Here is an 18,886-nt window from a genome sequence, read left to right as displayed (position 1 = left end):
TGACAGGTTTACATGGTGAGGTGGTATCACGCTGGCTGTTTACCCGTCATTGTCACTATCTGATCAGACAGCTTCCTGCAGCAGCGCCCCTGCAGGCTGACAGCGGAACTGCAGCGCACAGACCAGCGTCAAGCTGTAGGACACAACAACTGAAACCCCTGTCAGGATCTGTAGAGTAAAAGTCTGTTTGAAATTACATTCAGTTATAGGAAACGACAGAGCGAGGGTGTGTTTACTTAAAAAGCCTTTTTCCAGTTTATAGGAGTGGGGAATAATGTGGGAGAAGAGGTCACACAGTTTACATGTCTGGAGGTTTCATGGTAGGTAGGTGGTAAGTACCCAGCAACATATGTTAGATTAAATATCCCTAAAGTACATATACAATAATGTCCTCAAAATTTTATTTAAAATGACCCCAATATTACTCAAAATTAGTGAGGGATATTTCAATATTTGATTGTTTATTCTGTGATGTATTTGAATTTTTATTTTGGGTTCCCAAAAATGATGTGACATAGTTCATTTGACTTTTCTTGCATATCCATGCACACACATATACGCACCCATATCCCAGTTTCCTTAACTCATTTTGTTTCTTTTTTGTTTGTTTGTTTGTTTGATTGTTTGTTTTAGCATTGACATTCTCACGCTCACACACACATACAGCTAGTATAAATTGAAATGTGATATTCCAGCATACAAAAATGTGCCCAAATTGGAAGAGAGAAGGAGGTCAACTGAGGAGTTTTATTTGGACCTCATGCACACCCTTACCCTGTTGGTTTCTTAAAGGATATGTTAATTTTTTATTAATTTCTTTGTAACTTTTCCTTTAAACAGTAAACCGGGGCCTATATGTAAACTAAAACAGTTTTTGCTTGCTGTAATTGTTCCTCTTTGCCGTTAAAAGATCGCCAAATAATGTGCTTCCAATGGAAGTAATGAGGGCCACAAATTACAAACAATTTTCTCTGTAAAAATAAGTTTATCTGAGGCTAGAATGAGGCTTCTGCAGGCTGATTACATTACAGTGTTTTTACAAAATTCCATCTTTTTTTGTATACATCCTGCACTAAAAGGGACTGTAACTTTCTTTACGTTTTACAACAAGCCCCCATCTACTTCAGTTGTTTCAGAGAATGCTGCACTGCTGTCTTTTCTGTGAAGCTCCAGAAATGTTTTGCGGACGACAAAACGTCAACCGATAACCAATAAGCGAACTAAGCGGTTACTTGGGACCAGCCATGACAGGTTGATAAATATATATTTTGTGTGTGTGTGATATGTTATATACAACATATTTTTGTTATTTCTTTAACAGACTGTCAAGTCCATAATCCTGGTTTAATCATTTCCACACAGTTCATTTTAAGTCATTATTTAAGTTCGTACAAATGTATTTCACATTGTTGTACTGTATATCTTTTTTTGTTTTTTTGTTTTTACATTTGCATCTTACGAGTGGCGTGCTTTTATTTGGAAGGCCGGCTCCCCGCGCACTTCCGGCGCTGGCCTCTGCTTCCTGTGCGGAACTTGACGCAGGCAGCTCGTCTGTAGCTGCTGCTGGCTGCTGCAGGCGTGCTATTTGCGGCAGCGGAGAGATCTCTGCGAAATGCCTTTTGTACTCCCGGGTGTTTTTGGGGTTTTGTTTTGTGTTTCGCGAGGGTCAGATCACAGTGTTTGTAGCCATGCCCTGTGGTGGATTCAGCGGGCTGTCCTAGCTGACTGAGCCGCTCCAGCAGCGGTGGGTCCGGTGCAGTGCACAGCCGGGGATGAGGCCTACTTGTTAAAGCTCCCCCACCACCCCTCCATCGCGATGGCTGATGATCAACAACAACCTGGTCAGAAGCCTGCCTCGGGATTAGGCTCTCTTCCAGCGTTGGTGCCAGGACTCCAGGGGCCCGAGGCTAACGCGTTACAGTTCAAAATAAAGAATTCAATTTGGTAAGGATGTGAACGATGCGCGAGCTGCCACACTGTCCTTTTCGCTAGCCGTAGCCTCGTAATTAGCGTATCTAGCTTCTGGAGTGGCAGGGGAGGATGTGTGCTGCACAAAGCGGCTGGAAATAACACGAGTGCTCCCGTGCTAACCCGAGATATCTCACCCGAAACGCGGCGGCTACGCTGCCCGCTGCCTGTTTATGCATTAATAACACGTTAGCGTCGGGTTAGTTTCAGCCATAGCAGCTATAATGATTAGCATCGAGCCATAGGAGGCCATGTGATAGATGACACCAGATCCACCGGTGGTGCTTCTGATGCTCAGGATGACAGGTGTCAGAGCAGACAGCTCCACAGAGACACGCTGATCTAATGCTCTTAATGATAATACAGCACGCTCCTGTGCTCACGGTGGTTTTTATGGTGTGTGCATGTTTATTTCCTGCAGTGGCTCTGGGAATTATTCATACTCAATTATGTCAGCTTGGGTCCCCCATCACCTTCAAGTATCTTCAATCAGGGGCTGCACAATTAATGGAAGTATTCACAAAATGGCAATATCCAAATGAGAGGTGCTACCATTTTGTTTTTAGCAAAGTAAAATGTGTGACAAAACAGGATTATGATGATGAGAGATGTCCTGACCTATAAATGTTGCTCTCCAGATGTTAAATTTTTTTAAAAAGAGCCTGATCGATATGTCAGCAGATCACACATATATCGGTATCGGCGTAGATGTTGTCGATATCAGCAGGTATGAAAACGCTTGGTTTTAAGGAATACAGTGCAGAAAACGAGGCGTGGGATGATTTATAATCAATACATTTCAAATTTCAAGTGATGTTTACTGTTTCAGTCATTTGAGACCTTTAAAATGATTGTTTAACTGTAAAATATCCCACCTCCATTACATATTTTTGTGTTTGGTAACCCCATTTTTGAAGAATCACTGTAAAAAAAATGTGTGTATATCGGCTGATGCATCGATAAAGGAATGTTTTTACTCCCTGATATCAGTATTGGCATCGGTCCTAAAAACTAAATATCAGTCGGGCTCTCGTAAAAAAACCAAAAAAAAACCCAACACATGTCGGTTTTGTACAGACTCATCATCATTGTTTTAATAGCTTCTTCAGTAATAATAAGAGGCCTTAAAATAGTATTTTCATTTGATCAGATTATTCAGTGTTTGCTGGAGGAGATTTAGAGGAGGATCTATCTGTCTGTCGCCACCGCTGAAGATAATGGAGGATCCATCCTGAAATTCAAAAAGTTTTACAAAAAATGCAAGGTCATCAGAATTTGGGCCACACATATTCAACAAAGTGATCCTAATTGAATTAATACAACCAGATATTAGAACAAATCTCCTGTTTGGATCTGTAATCTTTGGTGTAAGTAAAAAAAAGAGTAGAATTATGAGACAGAATTGCTGCTCGAGATGTAAAGGGTGCGGTGAGATGCAACTAGGGTTTAGTTTCTGCTCTATGAGTTGAAAAATGCGGGTCTAAATATCGGCTGTAAATTAATTAAAATGAGAAAAAAAATCCCAACACTTTGCGGCTATATCGCAATCAAGATCCATATCTAGATATTTTGAAACCTCCTCAAAAACGCTTCATAAATAATGTGACTGGGGCGACAAAATCAAATATCACAATATTAGAGACTCAATAACTTGATTGATATCATGACAATATTGTTGGGTTAGCTTTTGGTTCTTTCACAAAATATTAGCAGAATGAGATTTTTGATAAATGATCATCAGTAATGTGGATATAATGACTTAGATGTCAGAAATTCAGAAAATGACGTCACTTCACTGTAATTCACTCTTTAAAAACCAGAAAAAGATAAAACTTAAATCATAACATGATATAACAAAAAAATGTATTGTCCACCCTATAATTTGTGTGGCCAAATTCTGAATTTGAGTCCCACGAGTTGAGGTTTTTACAGAAAACATGTTGACATGTCACAGCAGGAAGCCACATGTGTAACTAATAATTAATAATTAGCTGGATTCCATTTGGCTGCTTCAGTTTCAGGGTCATCATTGATTTTATCGGTCACACCTGTGCTTTGCTTTTCACACCATGACAAGTTAACAAAGGCCTGTGGAACAACGGATCCCTCAGTGCAAGTCGCTGCATTTTACAGATGTGAAATTTACAATCGGGCGACATCACATCTGTCAGTGATGGTGCAAAATAATTCCCACGTGTCAAAAATCGAGATTTACTACTTCCTTTACGGTAACCTTCTGACAGTCCATTGCAAAGGGAGTAGTAAGTGTGTGAGTATCTAGAACTTGATCAGTGGAATGATTTTATGTCGATTGGATATTCAGACCAAAACCAAACCATGAAGTCTGAGGAACTGGGTGGCCTTGAAGAACCGGTACAGGATGGTGCTTATCACCTGGCTGACACCATTTCTACAATAGAGCAGGGCATCACAGAGTGTAGGTGCTTCTCCCTGGCAGGGACTGAGAACATGAATGCAGCCAAATACTCACAGGACTGTGAAGAAATGGTGACGTTTTACAATCCAAGAAAATCTGAATATTTTAGTGGCCCAGCTGAAGTTTGAAAAAAAGGTCCACTCATCAACACAATAAAGTGCACAAAGTGAAGAAGTCTGAATATTTTCCAAAGCTGCTGTTTAGGATGATCTGAGTCGATGCATATTACAGAAATGTCACGTCTTGATTTCAGTAACATTTTACTGCATGGTTACAGTCGTACAGCACAAACGACTGAGTCAAAACGTAACCAGAGTAATGTGTGATATCGATTCACATTTCTGACTTTTGCTCTCTCTTTCTCATTGCAGCAAATCTGTACAATCAAAAGTGGACAGCATTTTGGTGAGTATCCTCAACGCACTGATCTACTGGTAGTCTTGGTTATTTGTTATCTAACACTCTACCAACCCCCTTATTATCAAAAGGTCACACAAAGTGTTGGTTGGTGGATAATAAGAACAGGTTTGCAGCTTAGCTTTTACTACGAAAACAATATATAAATGTGTGTTTGGTGCTTACAGCCTGATGAGCCTTACTGAACTGAACTGAACTGAAAGCATAGCGCTTACTTAATATTTGCATCGTAGTAACAGACACAAAACGACGATAATAACATTTGTTCTTCCATAATAGAGTAAGAGTAGTATATATTATGTTGTCCTGTAAGTACACTTAGATCCAATTTCACAATATTCAAAGGAGCAGCTTTCTTGTCGTGTACAGAAGATGAGCTGCATTTATCTCCGTCACGTGTGTCGACCTAAAAGCTTTCTATTTATGCACATTTTGTTGTGGATTCATCTGAAGTGTCCCAAACCTTCTACTCAGCAACAAAGCTATGTTAGTGACATCAAAGCCACATCATACAGCTTTTTCTGTCTCTTGTTACTAATAAAAAATACAGACGGTTAACAGACAGTGTTTTAATTTCAGCAAGTCTGTCTGGTGTTTGACAGATTTCTGCAGGCAGGTTTAGTCCTTTTTATAACAAGTCACCTCAGTCATGTCACTGCAGGAAAGGAACAGTTGTACGTAATAAAATTAATGGTAACACTTTATAAAAACCATCATTAATTGATAGTACATTTATTGTTAATTAAACTTTAGGTAATACTAGAGCCCGACCAATACTGTCCATAACGATATTAAGGAGTCAAACTCATTACTTAAGATATATCTGCTGATATTCTTCTATATATAGAATATAAACACAAACACACATTTTTTGCAGTGATCCCCCAAATGTGGTTATCATAAACTTGTGACAGAGATAGGTACGTAATCAATGCAGGATACTTTATTGCTTAATTGTCCAAAATGACGTCTGAAACAGTAATTTGATACACAGGGAATTTGATAATAATAAAAAGTATCAGCATAATTTGCATTATGTTTTCATATCGCCACAAAACGGACAACATATACGCTGATACGATATATCTGTGATAGGGCAATATTGTTAATATTGATAAAATTGGTCGGGCTCTAATTAATAGTTATTTCACTGTTAACAAACAAGAAAATGCTTTACAAACCACTTATTAAGCAGTTGTAAAGGTTGATACGCATCAGTTGCAACTTTATAATGTCCATCCAAATAATGTTTATAGATAACTTACATAAATATTATTGGCAATTTAACAAGAATCAATTGCTTAATAATGATTTATAAAACATTATGATTGTTACTGGTGAAATTGTAACGTGTTCCATGACATAACTGTAGTAATGTCTTACTGAAATATTATTAGTAACGCGTATGAAAACAAATGCAGGGTTTTTCTTGGATGTGACATGACTGAAATCCTTTTTTTTTTTGAGTTTTGGAACAATTCAAAGCACATAAAGTGGTACAGTATTATGTTTTTTTTAGCTGCTGATCTTAACCCTTAGTATACAGGTGGTGCTAGCATTGTGTAGCCAATGGATGGCTTGAGAAAACATTTCTCGTATCTGACATTTTGTAGTTAAAAGTCAAACAATGTCAATCAAATTGAGCAGAGAAGGAATCAGGTAATCCATGCTTGTCGCAGTGGGGTGTGTAGTAAACAGCAGTTTCAGTCGCTGCTCATTGGCTGACAGCTCTCACCTCATTCATTCAAGTATTGGTTTCCTTAGCAACAAAGAGGCAAATAGAAAAGGAAGAGGGAAGATGAATCCATTCTTAGACACCAAATGAAAAGCAGATGGGGGGGAATAAATAGTGAGGAGGTTGTGTGTCATACCTGTGTAGGATTTTTGAAAACGGCGCTAAATTCTGACCTGGATAGCCTAAATTTTCTGCACACATACAATCTATTTATCCTATCCTATGCCAATTAGGCGTGAAATAGGATTTTTAGTGTTTTGATCAATGACAACTTCTATTTTACTTATATTACTCTCAGGAAGCATATTGTATGTATATATTCTGTTTCTGTTTATATTATGGATATACCAGTTGTGACATTCTGGACCGATAACATAAAGTGTAAAATAACAGTTTTGGCCAATGTTTTTGTTGTTTATTTTGTTATTGTTGTCATTTCCTTTTGTGCGACAGAGAAAAAGAAGTCTTCATTATGAACAAATGAACTGTTTAAAGGTCACTAAGCCTTTCATTACAGTATCTTTTTGAAAGAGCACAAACAAATGTATGAAACAACATTAAAAAAAAGTCTTTCACATGAAAAATATCCTTTTTTTTTTGTTTTGTTTTTTAGAGTAACTAGGGCTCGGTTTAAAAACAATCAATTTTTTGGATTAAATGATTATTTCGTCTTTTGAAATAGGCCTACATCTGTCATAACTATATCCCATTCATTTCTCCATAGGCGGATTTAAACCACAAATCTCCAAAACCATTTAAGTCAATTTTGGTTGTAAATATTAATATTTTTACCAATGAACCAGTTTAGGGGGTTCCTTGTAGGGCCCGACTGCTATGGATTTTTTGGGACCTTTACCAACATTGGGTGCTGGAGTGAACATAGTCTTAATGTGCTCAGTTATAAGGTTAACGTTAATATGGCAAAGTGAAATCATGATCAATAAGAGTGACATGACGGCTGTTGCAGAAGAGTAAAGGATGGGGACGTATATTATTAATTTACTTCCAGGCCAGCAGTGCATTTCACTAAGCACGATTGCCTCCCTCCCCTCTCCCCCGCTGGCCTGCACTAAAGTCAAGCTAGGTTAGCCTAACTTTACCTTGCTAACATGACAAACAAGATAAGCATGACCGACACAAAGAAGCAGGTCAAGACTCATGGACAAGTGGGTTGAATTGAAACAGGAAACTTATGGGGTCATTGTTTATTTCACAAACTAGTTATAAACCTATCGTGGAGGCAAACTCAGCTCTGCTCAGCGCTCCGGTCCCCCACCGTAGGAGAAGTAAAACCAAGTCATATTCCCTGCACTTTATTAAGAAAATAAAAGTGTTAAGATTGGCGTCTATCGGACAACTTTTGGCCGATAACGATTATTCTCAGATAGGCTATAATCAGATTAAGATTTATCAGTTGGGCCCTAGTTCCTTGTACAGCACGAGTTCTCTCAGAATTACTTTCATAACCAAGCAAAATTGGTATTGTAACTGAAAATCCTCTGACTATATTGAGTCTTGAATCAAATCAAGTCAGGACCTGGTGAATCGGAAGGGAATCAATTTGGGGAATCAGTGGTGATACTAGGCTGTAAAAGTAACTGCTTCTAAAGCCTTTTCTGCCCTCGACTAACTACCTACTCAATGATACGAATTCTTCAGTTCTTAAAGAGCCTTACAAACTGTAGGCAGGGATGTGACGAGCCAGTAGCTCATGAATGTGCCAGCACAAAACTGATGTGAGACAACAGATAAACATCAGACACTGCTATCGTCAGAATCCATCTTATTCGCGAATAGACTGATATCAGTCAACAAAACAAATATCAGCAAATACAGATGTTCCGCTGATAAATTTGCACACCCCTTGTTTATACCACTGATCTTTTCTGTGTGTTTGTGTGATATTTTTATGTTTACAGCAAGATGTTGAGAAGTTTACAGACATCGAAAAGCTCTACCTCTACCTGAAGTTGCCTTCTGGTCCCAGCAGTGGCAATGACAAAAGGTGTGTCACAAGCACACACTGTACTCAAGTTTTTCCACTTTGCTCTTTGTCTCACACACACACGGCTGCTTTGTTATGGCTCTCATTACATTATTGGCACTGTTGTCTCATTGCTTGTCAAAAAATTCACTATCCACAGGCTACTGCGCAGATGCAGTTTAGGCTGGTAGCTCCTAAATTAAGATGAATTTCAAGATTTATTTTTGCTTTTTGACATTTTTTGGGGGGGGTCACGGCTGGGTTCTTTCCTCATGCAAAGTTTTCATTCATTTTTCAGCTGTATGATTGATTATCATTATGAAGCAAACCACTGATATATGTAGACTTTTGCTATACCTAGCTGTCTGTGTTTCATTTGTTTCCCCATATCTATTCATCACCCCAACCCCCCAATTCTGCCCATTTGGACTGAGAATGAGAGGGGGTCCTCCACTCCTGGATTATGGTATTAAAAGTTTCTGTATTAACAAGAAATGATGCATACAAGTCGAGGACACTGCCTCACCAGATTTATGTTTCTCATGTGCCAATTTCAGTGATCAGAGTTCCATGTCGTCAAGCCGTACTCAACAGATGTATGCATTCAACTGGATACGGAATCACCTAGAAGAGCACCCAGAGACTTCCCTCCCAAAGCAAGAGGTGTATGATGAATACAAGTAAGTGTATGGGGTCAGTGGAGGAGAGGGGACTAATATACAGTATGCACAAGTTTATAATCTAATGTCGGATTCTCTTCTCTTGCAGGAGCTATTGTGACAATCTCGGCTACAATCCACTGAGTGCAGCAGACTTTGGAAAGATCATGAAGAATGTCTTTCCTAACATGAAAGCACGTCGACTGGGCATGAGGGGCAAATCCAAATATCCTTTAATTCTGGTGAACCTGCTAACAAAGTCAACTGCCAGATCCCACTAAATCCTACACACTTCCCCTTTCAGTGCCTTGCCGTTGGCCAATGTCGGTAGCTGTCAGTGAGCCTCTGTGGCCCTATTGTTGCGGTATGTCCTGCACCGTTGGCACTACTCAGCCCTTGTCAGCAGCTTTATGACCCATGAGCATGTTGAGTTTGTGGTGGAACCCATCGCCGACAGAAAGAAGAGAAAGTGTAGCATCCATGATTTCACCTGGTTAGTGCAGTTTCTCTTTATATTTCACCTCCACCTCTTCACCTGTGCGATTTGCAACTTTTTATCAGACATATTCTCGATTATAAGTGGCGACATTAGTGAGATTTTCCTACCGCTACCTGGTGGTATGAAGACTTATTTCCTCTCGCACAGGTGCAGGATAGACGAGCTAGCTAGATGTGGGCTGTAGTCTTTGCAGTGTGTTTACTTGTGAAGTGACAGTTGACTGGGGCACTAGTCAACTGCACATTCTACTTTGTTTTCATTCTACTAAGTTCATCTTAAAAACAAAACTATAAACCACTAATCGCCTGAGGACTGTTGCAGGCATATTAAAAAGGCGGTAGTGGGAATCCTTGGCACAGAGCTGAAAGCTGTTGTTTGGCTCTGAGGTTTTTTAGATTTACAGTTTCTGGCAGATAATTTAAATAAGGTGACTTCTTCCTTGGGCCTAGAAGAGAATAAGAGGAATGAGTAGACACATCCAGAGTCATTATGTGTTCAGAAACCTTAACTCCTTCTCACATACTGTTATAGCGGGTTAAGGAAGAAAGCTTTTGTTCACATGCCATCCTTACCCAACCTGGATCTGCAGAAATCTGGTGACGGGGTGAGTTACACTGCAACAACATACATTACATTTCTAGTCTGGCTTTTAAAATAGTCTGATGCTCATCCACCTGCTGCTGTCTTCTGCCTGGCTGCAGTGTGAGCTGATGGAGCCGTCAGGTCAGTCTCCGAGTGCTGAAGATGAAATGAGATCTGCAGCCTGTGGACTGGTGTGTGAGTGGGCCCAAAAGGTCCTGAGTCGTCAGTTTGACAATGTGGAGGACCTGGCCCGCTTCCTGCTCAATAGCCACTACATTGGTACTAAATCCATGGCTGCACTCACTGTTATGACCGGAACACCCACAGGTAAAGATCTACGAGTGCGGGACTTTTACACAGTCTGTGTTTGTGTGAGTTTGTTAAGTTCGCCGGGTGCTGTACATCGTAGTTGACAGCATCATATTGAAGTGTTCTTTTAGGAGGTTAAGTTGGAAAGGCACAAGCGAATAACTTTCAAAAATGTAATTTGTTGGCAACATTTGTGATTATTATCCTTATGATAATCACTACTACATGTCGTGGTTTATACAGGTAGAGAAATCAATAATCAGAAATTAAACCCCAATTCTCAACATTATGATCACCTATAACAACTTTGTAACACTGGGCTGTGCGTTCTCATGGCTGAACCAACTGGATGGTAAAAGTAAACGTGCATCATGTTCAATGCTAGGCTTTTTCTTGAGTTTTGGTAAGGATGGCTGATTGTGTGCAGAGATAATCAAAGTAAATTCATCTGTTTATTTTTAGTATGGATTATTACAAATTTGCTGTGTTGTGAAGGTAGTCAAGTTTTTTTAAAAGTAGAAAAAAAAAATAGGAATAGAGTCATGCCTAGCAATTCCCATCCCCGTTTCTACATGCGTCTCCCAAAGCAGCGAGTGCATGCACAAAGTTGTCAGCTGTCCATGGTGCTGAAAATGTAACTTGTTAATTCAGCTGTCTGTAAACCTCGTCTCATAGTAACGCCCCTCATGATGACATTTTAGCTGAAAGTTTTCTGGTAATTAACATAGGATGTGGTAGAATATATTTCTTCAACCGGATTTTCATTCATTTCAGGGGATATTCTAGGAAGATTTTTTTTTGTACTCAGTACGTGATGAAAATGGCCATGAAGCACAAATTAAAACCAGCCTAAAATCAAAAAGAATTCTCTGCTTTGCTTTCTCATTAACAATTTATGTAGTCATTTTGTTTTCATGCTTGCATGAAGTGAAAATTAGATATTGTCCATTAGTAAAGAATGATAAATACTTCCACTAAATACTACCACTAAAGAACAAAGAAGTTTTGGAAATAAAAGATTAAAGCCATTGTTTACCAAGATCAATGGTTTGCTTACAAATTAGAAATAAATTGGAACAAATGGGGACGCTTTTCCAATATATGTACTTGTCAGCAAGATGGATTCGGGTTTTCAATTCAATTTCAAACCTTTTTGCAAGTTTGAAATACTTAACTGATAATACTCTTCATAATACTTGTCTCACTTATGTGTGGTATTGCAAGTCCAGAAGTCCTGAAACTGCCACTATTGACCTCCTCTGGTTTGAAGTGCTTTTGGTTTTTCATAATTCTTGGAATTCTTCTCCTCTCGACAGGAATGAAGACGCCAACTCCAGCCTCTGCATTTGTGCCCACAGCTGAGGCAAACTCTTTCCAGCCCCAGGTGAAGACCCTGCCCTCTCCTTCTGTTGATGCAAAGCAGCAACTGCAGCGCAAGATCCAGAAGAAGCAGCAGGAGCAGAAGCTCCACTCACCCCTGCCCAGTGAGACCCAGATTAAGAGAACAGAGGCCAGTACCCCTGGCCCGACCATCCCCTGTGGCAGCCCTGCTCTGCTCTCCCCACAGCCAACCATAGGCATCGTAGTAGCAGCTGTCCCCAGCCCAGTCACGGTATGCGGCTCAGTAAGTCCTGCTAATTATACTCAGAATATGTTGAATATAAATGTGCTTGTAAGTGTAATTTTATATTCTCACTGTTTTTCTCCCAGGTACAGAGAGGCAGGCAGTTGATGACCTCACCCAGCCCTGTAGGGACAACAGAGGGGAAAGTGTTGCCTGTGAACTTCCAGGTGGTCACTCAGTCTCTCAAGCAGTCCCCCAAAACCCCCCAGAATATCTCTGCTAGTCCTGTGGGTGACCGGCTGGCACGACACGGTACACGGTACGCCCAAATTCTGCCCAAGCCCTCTGCCACCAGTGCCATCACGCTGCGCTCACCCCCGACCCTGCTCATCACCAACAGCCCTATAAAAACTGTGATGCCCACTCCCCACGTCAGCTCAGTCAACGTGGTGAAGATGACGGCCATCGCTCTGGCTCCCAGCAGCAGCAGTACAACCGTGCGTCCTGCCTCGGCTGGTGTGAACACCACAGCAGCTTTGGACGAATCCCAGCACTTACAAGTTGTGAACTCGGTAGCCCCTCCGTCACCTGCAATCAGACCCTGTGCCCCATTCTCCACCCTAACCCACTCCACTGACACCAAAGCTGTGTCTGAAGCTGGAAGTGACAATAACCCCACCCCTGGCACAGAGAAAACAGCTGTTGGGTCCAAAGAGGAGAGAGTGGCTAAGTTCAGGGCTGCCAGTGAGCCAAGCTTCCTGGTTAAGTGTTCTCCAGGCCCAGACAAAGGTTTAAGGATAAAAAATGACCCCACATCCCCTCCCACCTCTGTAGCTGTAGCTGGGACTCAGGACAGCAATAACAGTAACTGCCATGACAGTACTTTGTACTTGACTGTTGATAATCAGAACTCCAATGGCAACACTTCATCCAATGGCTCCTCCGCTGTTACCCCGACATCAAAGGATCCCTGCTCAGATGCCAAGAGCCCCAGGAAGCGCACAGGCTCAAGCGGGGACTCCCATGTGATTCCTGTGAAGAGGGTGTTTATCTCCCAGCAGCCACTGGCTGTAATCGACAATCCCAAACTTGGAGTCAGTGCTGCAGTGAAGAGGATCCCCAGACCGGGAACCCCTGCCAGACCAGAGAGTGCCCCCTGCAAAGTGACTGTGAAACACACCTCTATTGGGCCCACACAGATCCTTGCACTCTCAGACTCGCCCATCACGCACACTGAGGGCACCCAGACTGTTGTCAAACCCCAGGCCTTGGTTGTGAAACGCGAAGACCATTCACTTAGCACTGATACCAGCATAGGAGCAGCTGGAAGCAGCACGTCTGATCAGGCATTGCTGCAGCAGATCACCGGGGACCCTCGTGCCATACCAGCCAACTCAGGAGCACACGAAGCCTCTGTGATGAGCGACTTAAAGAGCACAATATGGGAGGTTGATGAGCTCCGGAAGCAGGCGTTTGCTCAGCAGATACCAGCAGAACACAAACAGGCCCCTACTGACCAACTTTCCATTATAGCCCAACCTTCTGAGGCCTCAGGCCAGATCACCCTCCCGCAGGAGATGGTTGACTTTGCAGGTTCTCAGCCCACCATGGACTACTTTCCGTTCAATGACGACGACATGACCCAGGACAGCATCGTGGAGGAGCTGGTCCAAATGGAGGAGCAGATGAAGCTGAAGGGTCTGTTCAGTAGCTGTGTTGACGTGTCTTTGCAAGGCCAGTCAGCAAGCAATCAAGGCTCTATCCTCAGTGCTCACCAGGCCGGCACTACCTTCTACCACTCTGCTCACAGCAGTACCACTCCTGTCCAAACTCCCACACCAACGCCAACTCCAACCCCAACACCCACTCCCACCTCTGAAATGACACTTGGGCACAGCTTGACAAGAGAGAGCCCCTGCTCCCGCATGGCTCCCATCACTCCTGTGGATGGAGCCATGGGTCGCCACACACCCATCAGCACACCGCTGTCCAACTGCAGCAGCAGCGTCCCCCCCAGCCCGGTGGAGTGCAGGAACCCTTTTGCGTTCACTCCCATAAACTCAAGCATCACAGGTTATCATGACGCCAGCATTGTCTCTAGCAGCCCTGTTAAGCCCATGCAGAGGCCAATGGCAACACACCCTGACAAGGCCAAACTGGAATGGATCAACAACCGCTACAACAGCAACTCTGCAAGTCCTTTGTCCAACCATAGCATCGGCATTCTGCCCAGCTACCAAGACCTGGTAGATGACCAATTTCGTAAGCCACACGCCTTTGCAATTCCCGGCCAGTCATTTCAGGCCCAGTCGAGACAGGATGCTGCTCACTTTGGCCGTTTGACTCCCATTTCCCCAGTGCAGCAGCAGCCACAGCAGCAACAACAGCAGCAGCAGGTAACCACTCCCACTAAACAGGAGAGTTTTGCTGTGCCCGCACCGTTAGACAACAAGGCATCAACCTCATCTGCGTCCAGTACTTTTCGTTGCCGCAGCGTTAGCCCTGCGGTGCGCCAGAGAAACTTCAGTGGCAACACAGGCCCGCCAACCACCACGACAAATACCACCACCACCACCAGAGCTGTGGTTTCCCCCTTTAACTCCCCCATCACGTCTGAGGTGCTCAGCATCCTATCCAACTCCCAGACGGTCAGCTCGGTCCACAGCATGGTCCAGCGTAGCCAATCTGTTCCTCTGAATATCATGATGCAGAGTGAGATGCTGCCTGTGCAGGGTCAAAGTAACACCGCCAAAATCACCAATGTTCTTCTCAGCAAGATGGAAGCTGACGGGGATGATTCTGTTCGTGGCCTAGGCATAAACAACCTCCCCTCAAACTACACGGCCCGTATGAACCTCACCCAGATCCTGGAGACCACTCCTGGCTTTGCTGGAGGAACTGCTCACCAGACTCAGCTGCCGGTTAGCTCTAGCCCTGCTGCCTTCGAGCTCCAGCAGCATGGTTACCTCACCACTGGCAGTGGAGAACAGGTGAGTTTCTCCACTGGGGACAGCCAAGCACAAGCGGGTCCTGGTGAGCAAGACCACCAGCAGCAGCAGCAGCAGCAGCAACTCCAGGAGAATCCTGTGCAGACACAACCACAGCTCCTCCTCCAGAGCACACAGCAGCAGGAGGTGGAGGACGAGCAACAACAGCTGGATTTCAATAACACTGTCAAGGACTTGTTGGGGGATGATGGCCTCAACCCCAGCTCCCAGTTGGTGGGTCAGGTAGCTTCAGAGCTCAACGCCGTGGCGTCCGACTTCTCAAACGACATCAGACTGACCTCAGATCTGTCCAGTAGCATCACTGACCTTAACACATTGGACACCAACCTGCTGTTTGACCCTAATCAACAGCAGGAACAATATGAAGACTCGACACTGGAAGAACTGAAGAACGACCCGCTTTTTCAGCAGATATGCAGTGATACTGTGAACTCTGGTTTTGACTGGCTAGAAAGCAAAGACCAACCTACTACAGTAGAGATGCTGGGCTAATGTTATCTTTTATTCTGTTCTGTTCTCTGTTGTTTGTTTGGTGCGTATGTAGTACATCTGTTTTTAAACAATAATTTGTTGGGATTTGTCTGGACTTTGCCATTCGTTCTGTTAAAAGTGCCAGGCTTACCAGAAAATCTCTCCTACTGATGTTTGGTTACTTCTCTCCTTTTTCATTTGTCACCAAGAGTTTCAGTACTTAACCACTTTTCTCCCTCATCTAAAATTAGACATGTTAGCATTTCGAGTAAAAAAGTGTGAGTACTCGGTGGCAGCATGCACTTGCAAAGAGCAGGTTTGTATGGTATGAACATTAAGAGAAACATAATCTTCCATGTTATAACCAATCAATAATGCAATATTTGTATTTAACAGACACTTAATGAAAGCGAGATGGGTAGGAAATTTGGCACAAAAGACCAAAAACGTATGCTGTTGTATACTATTTTCAGTGTGTGCAGTTCAAGTTCAACCAAATGGAGACAATATTGGGATTGTAGTATATGCACATAATAGTTGTAGTACATTTGCCTGCCATATCTGAATATTAAAAAGGGTAGCATCTTCTGCTGCCAGGTGCTGAATTTATGACATAATCTTTATACTTTATCATATACCAAATCAGTGGAAAACTGATTAACATCTGAGCATTGTCCAAGAGTGAAATTTTCTTAAAGCCTATACTTCTTGTACTGTTTAATATCTTATAAAGGGAGAAGACGAATCAGTGGGGAGAAGATGGGAATTCAGGCCACTTTGTGGACTATACATTGAAAGGAATCAACAACTGGCTGCCTTATTCCCAAAGTCCAAGGCCTTATGCCATCTGTAGAGTGACTGTATATAGTATAATGTTGAGAATCTTCGGAACCATCCAGAGCTTCATCATATCAAGGCAGCTGTTACTCTGATATTTTCAGTACTATTTCTTATTGTTTTCGTTCTGCAGTGTTACAATATAGATGCGTATTGTATAGGCTAACAACTACACTGTGTGTGCCCTTATCAGTAATGAATTTAGAGGAACTTGATATGCTGTCATTTCATGAAAACCATGGCAGGCACACTTTCAGTCATGAGATTTTTTTTTTTTTTTGGGCATGCTATACTCCCAGCTCGGATAAGAATATCAATGGTATGGAGAAGGCTTAGTTGCGTAGAAGGCTAGAGGCTGACATGTATGCTTTGATGTCATCTTGAGATCAAGAGGAATTGAAATTATATTTGTGGAGAATCCAGCCTTATTTCCATACCAAAGATGATCTGTTTGAATAACATAAGAGATTATTACACATAGAGACACTCCTAGTAAACATTAACAACAACGGGAAACGGGCAGCCTCAGAGATATTAAAGAGTTTTATTGCATTTGAGGAAAAGGATTAAGTTGCATAAATCTTATGTACAGTATGTAAATTTGTGAAATGGTCACTGTCCTATGTTTTATAGGTAACCATGGACCTGAAAGCATGTTGAAACCATCACTGCTAGCCAGGTAGGCTATGTGATACAGTAGGATGCTTGCTTGAGTTTTTGGCTATTGTCAATGTTGTATAAGTCATGTTTAAGCTCCATCTGTAAATAGGATAGATACATAGAGATTTGATGTATCAAGACACTATATTATGGCCATTATTCTAGCTAAGTATGTGCCATTTTAAAAGAAAAAAAAAGCTTAACAGATCTATAGTCGGCAAGATACTGTATGTTGTGTGTTACATTTCTGGCTCAATGTGTCGTAAAAGTAATGCTGTCTGGTCTCGCTTGCTGATTTTATTTTACTTTTGTTCTATTCAAAGATAATAGGTCTCTGCGGTTGCAGAAGTGATGTGTGCTTTGAGCAGGATCAATAGCATGGTATATTGAGAAAAAAAAAGTTGTGATACTGTTAGCTGGTTGCAAACATCTCTGTGACAGACGTTGTGCTCAAAGCCTTTCAGCAGACACTGGAAAAAACGATTACTCATGTTTCAACAAACTTTGGAGGTTCACATTATTGCACTAAATTTTTATGACACATGGCTTTGCCACATCTTTATGGACAAATGTAATGATGGATGCCCACAGAAAAAAAAGAAAAAAAATATTTTTTATGACAAGATGAGTAGGGAAATTTAACTGTCAGAAAATGACTAATTGTCTTGTAGCAAAATGTGCATTAATCTCAGTGAGATACACATTTCTTACTCATTCTCATACATGAGAATATAAAGCATTGAGGGAAAAAAAAGTTAAATAACCTTTTAAAACCTACATGCTCATTATGTTGATAAATGATTGTACGCACGCATGTGTGATGACTTCTGTTGTACTTTGTATTCTTGGTAACCACTGTCTTCTGTGATTGGGCAGGTTCTGTTAACCAGACTGGCGGTGCTAGTTTCATGAGTTACATTACTTTTGTTGTGTGCTGTTTACTAAGTTAATGTTGTTCTATATGTTATGTTGATGACTGTTTTCTGTCAATTTTACATATTCTTATTTTGCAAAATGAATTTGTGAAGAAATTTAACATTTCCTCTTGATTTCTTTCTTTAACAATAAGGCACTGATATTTGAATTTGAATGAAGGAAATGCACCTCTTTATGAGTACAGGAGCTCCATCAAGCAGTGACTCTGATTCTTTACCTTTGACTGACCCAGATCCAACTCTGTTTGACTATCTTGTCCATTTCTACCAGTAGAAAAAAAAAACCCTCCTCTGTGGTGTTGTCTGGTGTACTGCTTAATGTACAGTAGCTTGTTAATATTGCAAACGCGTTGTTTCTTTTTTCAATGGAAAGTACTCACTGGTGAGATTTTTAAAGTGGTTTTAAAAGCCAATAAACTTTTTTAAAGAATGTTCTTGTGTGTTTATGTGCTGATGATTTTGAATTTTATTGCAGTAAGTAAAAAGATGCTTTGGATTATGAGAAGTACCCTCACACGGCTTATTCATCGTCATTGTAGTTTAACAAATACTACAATGTCATATTAGGCATTTGCTTGATTTATTTTCTATGATAGGTGTCATTGCTAGTACTGTTTAAATGTCATCAGGTAATGACAACATTTTAGAAAAGATATCTAGCATCTATCTCTAAAACAAACATCTTGGATTGCACTGTCCCCATCTTATGACATGATGGTATTGATTTTTCCAAACATTATGCTAATACTGATGTTTGTTTTTGGTCAAACACCCACACACTTTTAATATTTTAGCAGCATGCAAACTCCAAACCTTCCCAT

General features: G+C 41.5%; 1 protein-coding gene across 1 annotated transcript; it reads left to right on the top strand.

Moving 5' to 3' along the window:
• The first annotated feature begins 1,533 nt into the window (after positions 1–1,533).
• On the top strand, positions 1,534–18,495 carry rfx7b (regulatory factor X7b). The gene is made up of 9 exons (XM_084364529.1): positions 1,534–1,944; positions 4,777–4,810; positions 8,477–8,562; positions 9,099–9,221; positions 9,310–9,429; positions 10,222–10,303; positions 10,401–10,608; positions 11,907–12,214; positions 12,301–18,495. Exons 1-9 carry the CDS (start codon positions 1,817–1,819, stop codon positions 15,652–15,654), a joined length of 4,443 nt encoding a protein of 1,480 aa, XP_084220655.1. The 5' UTR covers positions 1,534–1,816; the 3' UTR covers positions 15,655–18,495.
• Positions 18,496–18,886: the final 391 nt, after the last annotated feature.

The sequence above is a fragment of the Pagrus pagrus genome (genome assembly GCF_965226575.1).
Source record: "Pagrus pagrus genome assembly, chromosome: 10".
NCBI lineage: Eukaryota > Metazoa > Chordata > Actinopteri > Spariformes > Sparidae > Pagrus > Pagrus pagrus.
The sequence above is the reverse complement of the archived record's forward strand: the minus strand, read 5'-3'. Positions and strand labels throughout refer to the sequence as shown.

Excerpts from the sequence above, each read along its gene's own strand:
- rfx7b (XM_084364529.1), top strand. The coding sequence starts at position 1,817 with ATGGCTGATGATCAACAACAACCTGGTCAGAAGCCTGCCTCGGGATTA. Across the intron at positions 9,430-10,221 it reads ATGAGGGGCAAATCCAAATA|CTGTTATAGCGGGTTAAGGA; the intron begins TCCTTTAATTCT and ends CCTTCTCACATA. Across the intron at positions 12,215-12,300 it reads CAGTCACGGTATGCGGCTCA|GTACAGAGAGGCAGGCAGTT; the intron begins GTAAGTCCTGCT and ends TTTTTCTCCCAG.